The 8,522-nt window shown below is 39.5% G+C and overlaps 1 protein-coding gene across 1 annotated transcript in view; it reads right to left on the bottom strand.

The window, feature by feature from the left end:
* Nucleotides 1-8,522, bottom strand: part of LOC103034474 (retinoic acid receptor beta) — a 70,986-nt gene that overhangs the window by 7,459 nt on the left and 55,005 nt on the right. The window contains exons 5-7 of the mRNA XM_049476026.1: nt 7,072-7,248; nt 2,945-3,149; nt 321-479 (exon numbers count right to left, since the gene is read on the bottom strand). Of these exons, the coding sequence (XP_049331983.1) occupies nt 321-479; nt 2,945-3,149; nt 7,072-7,248 (541 nt within the window). The remainder of the gene's footprint in view (nt 1-320; nt 480-2,944; nt 3,150-7,071; nt 7,249-8,522) is intronic.

Genomic DNA, 8,522 nt, shown 5'->3' with positions numbered 1-8,522 from the left:
ATATATAGTTCTATATATTAACTAGTTAACTTTAGGGCGTATTTTATTGTATGTCTTCAGAAAAGACATAGAGCAGAAGGTGCAGCAATAATTATTATTGTCGATTCCTTAATTCCTCTGTGATTAGGAGCTAAAATGATCTTATATTGCCTTTTATTTTATGTTATCTATATTTTTATGTTCCACTTTAAGTGCTGCAACATTGGACTTTTCTTTGTAAAATGTTCTGTTGTGCACAACACCATTTAAATCTGATAAACCAGCGAATGAAGGGTTCATTAGGGTTCATTTCGCTGTAAGGTTGGTTCAGTAGTCAGTACCTTTGGCGCTGATGCTCCGGAGGTCTGTGATCTTCATGAGGGTTTTGGGGAACATGTGGGGTTTGCTGGGTCGGCGCTTCCTCACGTAGATCTTCAGCGCCTCCAGAAGAGGCTCCTGCAGCTGATCCACCTTCGAGGGTTCCTCCAGATCCTGACGGTCTGATAAAGCATTAAAGAAAATAACTCTAATAAACCTGTTTTAAATAGAGCTGTTTTACAAACTACACTTACTTACAGCAGTGAGCAGATACAGCAGTGCTGCTGGAGTTCTTAAACACTGTGTTTAACCTCATCCTTTACTCTATTACACACTCCTACCTACAACTGAAGCACCTTATAGGCAAAATAATTAAGCTGGTCTTAATGATAGGGTCAGTCAAATAATCACTGAACCAACTGTTAAACATGGTGGTGGTGCGGAAGTGGTAAACATATTAATGTAGATAAAAAATAATGCGGTGAGTGGATTAACCCTGGTTTTTAATCACAGTTTTAATTTCATGCATCTCCTCCACCAGTCTTACACACTGCTTTTGGATAACTTTATGCTGCTTTACTCCTGGTGTAAAAATTCAAGCAGTTCAGCTTGGTGGTTTGATGGTTTGTGATCATCCATCTTCCTCTTGATTATATTCCAGAGTTTTTTAATTTGGTAAAAATTGAAAAAGAAACTCATCATTTTTAAGTGAAATCTTATTTTTATCCAGAGCTGTATTGTCTGGTAATTTGAAGATTTAGAAGATTTATAATATATTTTCAGGGACTTATAACTTCAAAAAACTATATTTTTCCTCCTGAAAAAATGTATTAATGCCAAAGAGGGTTGATTTAACGCACCACAGACAATAACTGAGAATATATAAAGACTATAAAGAATATATACAGTGCACTGTATAACCCTTATTAATGTTGGTGTTTTATATTCACTAGGTGGCAGTGTTGGAGTGATGATGGGGGTTAAAATAAGCCCCCCGGTCTCTGAGGGGGCAGAGGAGCACTCTGAGAGTGTGTGGAGCTTTTCTTAGCTCTGCTGTGGATTATGCAAGAGTGTGTAACACTGGGCACACCTCAGCGCCCGAGGAGCTCCGAGTCAAATATATCACATTCAAACAGGCGCAGCGTACGCTCAGAAGTGTGTGAAGTGTGTGGGAGTGCTGCTGCTGCTGCTGTGTGTGTGTGTGTGTGTGTGTATTTTAGCACTGTACAACATTTAAAACTGTGTGAGAGTGATGCCGGCCAATTACAGGCCTCTCTCTGCCACTGAGAAACACTCTAAGTTATTATACACCAGTTTACTGAGTGGGAGGGCACCGCCTACAGCTTCCATCAGGGAGAAAATTAACTATTACAGTTTATTCCAGCTGCAAAAAAAACACTATTTTATAATCTAGACTGATTTTATCAAAATAATTAACACACATGCAACTGCACAATACCTCATATATCCTGCAGAATTAAGCACTGCCACCAAAACTACACACAGCATCGTCACAATCAAACTTTTACACCAAACAGCTTCAAACCCTTCATTCATTTTACCAGATTTTTGTCTAACCAAATTTAACACACTGCTGATCATAATAAAAAGCACAGTCTTTATCTTTAGCAGCTAAGCTTTACCATAAAAATACTATATATCATACAAATAACATAAAATAAGATTTATATCTACATCCAATTAGGTGTAGAAGTGGGTCATAAATAAAAATATGTATAGAAGTATAGTTGGCTGTAAATATTCTTACTATATCCTAATATTCTTGTTATAAATGTACTGTAACAATTACTGTATTTTTTGCCCTATAATGTCCTTAAAATCCTTATAATCCGGTGCTCCTTAAGTATAAATTATGACTGACTATCAGTCCGGTATTAAGGAGCAGTAAAGCCACTCTGAACACTGAAGTACAGAGTTATAAGGATGGGTTTTCAGTGAAGTTGCTCCAGCACTAAGGCTGGAGCAGTATTAGCATTAGCATTACCTGCTAATCACAGCGCTAGCTCTTTTGCCGTTCAGAGCTGAGTATATCAGACTGTAGTCTGCATGTTTAACAAGTGGTAAAATAAGATACGTGGGACGAACAGCTAACTAATAGCTCCCCGGCTTACCGGAGCACTCAGGGTTCCTCAGTGTAGTGCCGTTGGGCCGTATTTACTAGCGCTAAGTGCTGCTAACCACGGCTAGTGCTGCTGCTAACTGTGCAGTTAAGCTTACTGTAAATAAAAATCTGTGTTCTTTTTTTTATATAGTGATTAATTTCTGATTAAAGAGGTGACAATTAATCATTGGAGTGTTCGGCCAGGTGGTTTACATATTTGCCGATTAGCTCAAGATGTGTGATTTTGAATGGCAGTGTTTTGATACGGAAACGTGTGACTTTAAAAAGTGCTGAATTGAAAGTGTAAAATGTGTGTAAAGCAGAAAATGTGTTTGAAGAGAAGAGAATAGGTTAAATTTGGTAAAATCAAAGAAACTCATAATTTTTGTGAGTTTTGTGGAAGCCTGATTTATCTCAGGGGTCCGTCGCTCTGCTGACAGCTACAATATCCCCCCGCGTGACCCACGCCTCCCCCCACAGCGGCCACGCTGAGTGTGTGTGTGTGTGTGTGTGTGTGAGGATCACCTCCAGAGATGAGGCAGATGGCGGAGAGCAGGCCCGTCTCGGTGTCGTCCATCTCGATGGGCAGCAGCTGATTGGCGAAGGTGAAGACCAGGTCCGTCAGCGGCCCGAATCCTGCATTGTGCATCTGAGTCCGGTTCAAGGTCAACCCATCCGAGAAGGTCATAGTGTCCTGATCCGGCGTATAACGAGTACAAATACGCAGAATCTACACACACACAAAACACAGATTAGCATTAGAGCTTGACACATACAGTGGCTTGCGAAAGTATTCATACTCCTTGAATTTTTCACATTTTATCGCCTTATGACCACAAACTTAAAACTTTTAAATGTGTTTTACTGAGATTTAAGTAGAGCTATCTTAGTAGATCCATCTTTTGCTGCGGTTACAGCTGTAGGTCTTTTGGTTTGGTTTATCTCTACCAGCTTTGATCATCTAGAGACTGTAGAGATTTTCCTCCATTCTTCTTTATAAATCAGCTGAAGATCAGTCAGGTTGGATGGAGAGCGTTGGTCTGTGAACAGCAGTTTTCATGTCTCTCCACAGAAGATCAATGAGATTTAGGTCTTTAGGACTTTAACTGGATCATTCTAACACATGAATATTCTCTGATCTAAATCATTATAGCTCCACTGTAGCTCTGGCTGTATGTTTAGGGTCATCGTCTTGTCGGAAGATCTCAAGTCTTTTTCAAGCTTCCAACAGCTTTTCTTTTATACCAGGATTGTTCTGTATTTATTTATCTCCATCCATCTTCCATCTACTCTGACCAGCTTCCTAAATCCGACCCTACAGAATGATGCTGCCACCACCATGTTTCACAGTGGTTGGTAATATTAGCCTTCTACTATGTGATTCTGGTATACAAGTGACACTACGGATCGAGCGATGTTAAGGTACTCTCTACCAGGTTTTGTTGGATGTACGCAGCAAGGAAGTACCTTGCTTTCTGTACATTTACATATAGTACATTATAGGCGTTTTAGGAGACATCAAACACACAGTTTAATACTGTTTTTAGAAGTGAGACAACAGGTTTCCATAGTACTTTTTTTCCAACGAATGGCTAACCTTGCCTTATAAATCCCAAATTTTCAGAATTACCTTCATTAAGTAAGTTTTCTTTACAGTTTCTTTAAGTTTTCTTTTAATTCTGAAAAGTTCTGAATGAAAACTTGCCAGTTTCATGTATTTATTCCTTGTTTATGATTCACTGTATTGTTTTTTTGGCTTTAATTATAGCATTGTCTTATGCAAGGTCCCTCTGGAAATGAATACTGTTCTCAGTAGGAGCTTTTTTGCCTAAATAAATAAAAACTGTAAATCCAGAATTATCTACACATCAGCAAAGAGACGGAGAGAGAGAAAGATAGAGAGAGATAGAGAGAGGGAGAGAACAAGAGGAAGAAAGTTGTACTTCTCTCGTTTCTGTGTACTTTTCGTCTGGTTTTGTGTATCTGAGTGTATGCCCATGTGTGTATTTAAATTTAGTGTGTGTACGAGGATGTTAAGCTCTAGGAGGTATACTGTGGGTGTGTGTCTGATAGAGAGATAGAGAGAGATAGAGAGAGAGAGAGAGATAGAGAGAGAGAGAGAGATAGAGAGAGAGAGATGGTGGTGGTGTGTATGGCTGCTATATGAACCCTTTGAAGCAGATGCAGTGGGTTTGGGCTGACAGTGATTGGCACCAACGTCAGGGAGATGAAACAGAATAAAACATGGCTGCTGGCTGGGCTCACACACACACACACACACACACACACACCCATAAATACACACATACACACGCACATATTGTTTGATCCTCCCTCTAAAGCCAAACTCCACAGCACAATGCCACAGTGAACATCATCACAGAGGACAAGGTGAAGCTGGATCAGGGCCTGTGTGTGTGTGTGTGTGTGTGTGTGTGTGTGTGTGTGTGTGTGTGAAGGACAAAAAGTTTAAGTAAAAAAAGGAGTTCATTATTAGTATTCAGTAGTGTCAGTCGACTAAAAAAATAATCCAATTGATCACGACAATAATCTGTGATTAATCACGATTAATCGCACTTGTTCCTTTTAAGACGTTAAGAAGTTTCTATAGTGGGTATTAAAATAAATATGTTAATAAAAGTATAAATGTAAGAAATGTAAAATGTAATTATATTTATATTGATGGTGATAACTAAAATACTAGTATATACTTGTATGTTTGAGGGGAGTTAAAGCCATTGTGGAGCGCTGGAATAAAAAGAGAGAGCAGTGAACGCTGCACATACCGCGCTCGCTCAGTGAGTAAACAGCATGGAGCAGCAGAGACAGAGTTTGTTCATAGCTGTGGTGATTAGCATTATATGGCTAATATATCAGATTAAACTGCAGCTTATTAACAGTTTAGCTCAAATAAATGGACTATACTTGATCCAGAGTTAGTTTTGATCCGCACCTGAGTGTGATTACTGTTTTCACACCTGCTCAATCAAACCGCATTAATAGTACAAACCAACAGTCCTTTTTTTAACCGGATTAAATAGTGCTGGTGTAAAAACACCATTAGTGTATCTCTATTTATAATCTCCTACGTTAGCCCAGCTCTACTTCTTCAGGCTTTCCTTGATCAGTTTACTAAGAACAAAGTGATAAAATGATAAAAAGAGGCGGAAGAAAAGAGTGGTAGAGGTTGAGCCACATGATTTGGGTGCTAAAGGATCACTCGTTTTTCTCAGTCCCCTCTCCCTTCATCTCTTCTCCCTCAGGGGAAAAGCTAATCAAATCAATGGCCTTCTCTCTCTCTTTATCTCCCTCTCTCTCTCTCTCTCTCTCTCTCTCTCTCTCTCTTTCTTATGCTCTCTCTCTCTCTCTCTCTCTCTCTCTTATGCTCTCTCTCTCTCTCTCTCTCTTATGCTCTCTCTTTTTTTCTGTCTCTTTCTCAGTTCCGCACTGAGCATGCTCACTCGCTCCCTCCATCACCTTATCACTGAGCGCTGTTTGCTCTATTTCTCGCTCATTACCAAGACAGCCTGAGCTCAGCACTCTACACACACACACACACACACACACACACACACACACACAGCCCGAGGGCCTCACACTCGTTAGGGCCCACATTTACATCCAAGCCAGAAAACAAACAGGAGCCTAAACAAATCAGAATCGGTCAGAGAGAAAAAACAGCGACTGAGTCTGAGCCGGATCAGAACCGCTCGTCTAACAGAGATTATCAGCAGCCTCCTAACATCAGACAGCATGCTAAAGAAAGTCCTACAGAGATAACTCACTTTAAACCAATCAAATCAATCAGCCAGGACAGGTTTAGCTTATTATCAGTATCTAAAATTTCTCTGTAGATTAGTCGGCTGATAATGATCCAGTTTGTAAACTATTTTAATGTGTAATAGCTAATTATGCTGAGATTTACGTCTTTCTATTTACCATATTTTACGCACTATAAACTGCACTTAAAATCCTTTAATTTTTCTAAAAAAAAGAATTCTATCAGTCAGGTATTAAGGAGCAGTAAAGTCACTCTGAACACTGAAGTACAGAGTTATACAGGAGTTTCAGTTTAGTTCTCCAGCGCAGAGACTCAAGACTGAAGCAGCATTAGCTTTAGTATTAGTCACTAAAAATGCCGTTCAGAGATGAGAATTATTAGCCTGTAATCTGCTGCTAACCCCGGCTAGCACTGCTGAAACAGTATTAGCATTAGCCGCTAACCGCGCTAAGTACTAGCTCTTTCGACGTTCAGAGGTGAGCACTAACTGCAGATAGCAGTGAGCCGTTAATGCTAATGCTGCTGAACCCAGCCTTAGTGGAAATCTGGAAATCTGAGCTGACTGTTAATAAATAGCGCTCGTTTGACTTTTTTTTAAGAATTACAGTTTTCTTTACCTAGCTCAGCTTTACTTAACTTAGTCTCAGTATATTTTCTGGCTAATATATCAGATTAAACTGCACCTTATCAGCAGTTTAGTTCAAATAACAGGAGTATATTTGATATCTGGGTCGGATCGAGCTAAGTGAACCGCTCCAGAGTTCGTTTTGGACCAGACAAAAATGTTTTTACACAACAGCAATTAAATATAATTAAAATATAGTCCTTTAAATGAAGCCCACGGTGTTAAAACTCTCATTTCCACACCTACCAGTATGTCCAGACAGGCAGCTTTGAGTAGTGTGATCTGGTCAGCGATGGTGAGTCCAGTGAAGCCAGGCACTCGTTTGGCGAACTCCACGATTTTGATAATGCACTTAGTGGCCAGCTCACTGAACTTATCCCACAGTCCCAGATCCAAACGCACCCGGTGGTCAGCACTTGAGTTCTGGAATAGAATAGAGAGTACACACACACACACACACACACACACGTTCGAGAGTCAGACAGAAGGTTGGCATTTTCATCAGCCTCACAGGGATAATGATCTCCATCGCCTACACACTCCTGGCGGATCAGCCTTGGCTTTTCAAAACACCACAATAAGACACACACACACACACATACACACACGCCTCGTAACAACTGTACACACACATATATTTATATATAAAAACTTCACATTACTGCTGTGGGGAGGGGATGTTTTGACTAAGCCGTCAGGGGAGAATTGAGTGGTTCTAATGAAGGAGGTAGTTTCTGTTTCTGTGTGTGTGTGTGTGTCTGGTGTGTGTGTGTTTTCTCCAGCAGGCTGTGTGCTGCGCTGTGATTGAAGCCTGAGCTCGCTCTCCCGCGTCTGAGAGCCGGAGATGCACTGATAGAGCCGTGACAGCTCGAGAGAGAGAGGCTCAGAGCAGCTGCTTTCATACATACAAACCTATTAGAAAACACACAGCATCTACAGAGACACGAGGAGAGAGAGAGAGAAAGGTATATATAAAGAGAGAGAAGGATATATACAGCTCCGGAAAAAAAATAAGAATTAAAAATGATCCGTTTCTCTGATTTTGCTATTTATAGGTTTATGTTTGAGTAAAATGAACATTGTTGTTTTATTCTATAAACTACAGACAACATTTCTCCCAAATTACAAATAAAAATATTCTCATTTAGAGCATTTATTTACAGAAAATGAGAAATGACTGAAATAACAAAAAAGATGCAGAACTTTCAGACCTCAAATAATACAAAGAAAACAAGTTCATATTCATAAAGTTTTAAGAGTTCAGAAATAATCAATATTTGGTGGAATAACCCTGATGCTTTTTTTTTTCATGCATCTTGGCATCATGTTCTCCTCCACCAGTCTTACACACTGCTTTTAGATAACTTTATGCTGCTTTACTCCTGGTGTAAAAATTCAAGCAGTTCAGTTTGGTGGTTTGATGGTTTGTGATCATCCATCTTCCTCTTGATTATATTCCAGAGGTTTTCACCCAAAAGCAGTGTGTAAGACTGGTGGAGGAGAACATGATGCCATGCATGATAAAAACTGTGATTAAAAACCAGGGTTATTCCACCAAATATTGATTTCTTAAAACATCAGCATTGTTGTTTCTAAATCAATATGAACTTGTTTTCTAACTGAGAATATTTTTATTTGCAATTAGGGAGAAATGTTGTCTGTGGTTTATAGAATAAAACAACAAAAACAAGTAGAAA

The sequence above is a fragment of the Astyanax mexicanus genome, chromosome 3, assembly GCF_023375975.1.
Source record: "Astyanax mexicanus isolate ESR-SI-001 chromosome 3, AstMex3_surface, whole genome shotgun sequence".
NCBI lineage: Eukaryota > Metazoa > Chordata > Actinopteri > Characiformes > Acestrorhamphidae > Astyanax > Astyanax mexicanus.
This window is presented reverse-complemented; position numbering and strand designations above follow the sequence as displayed.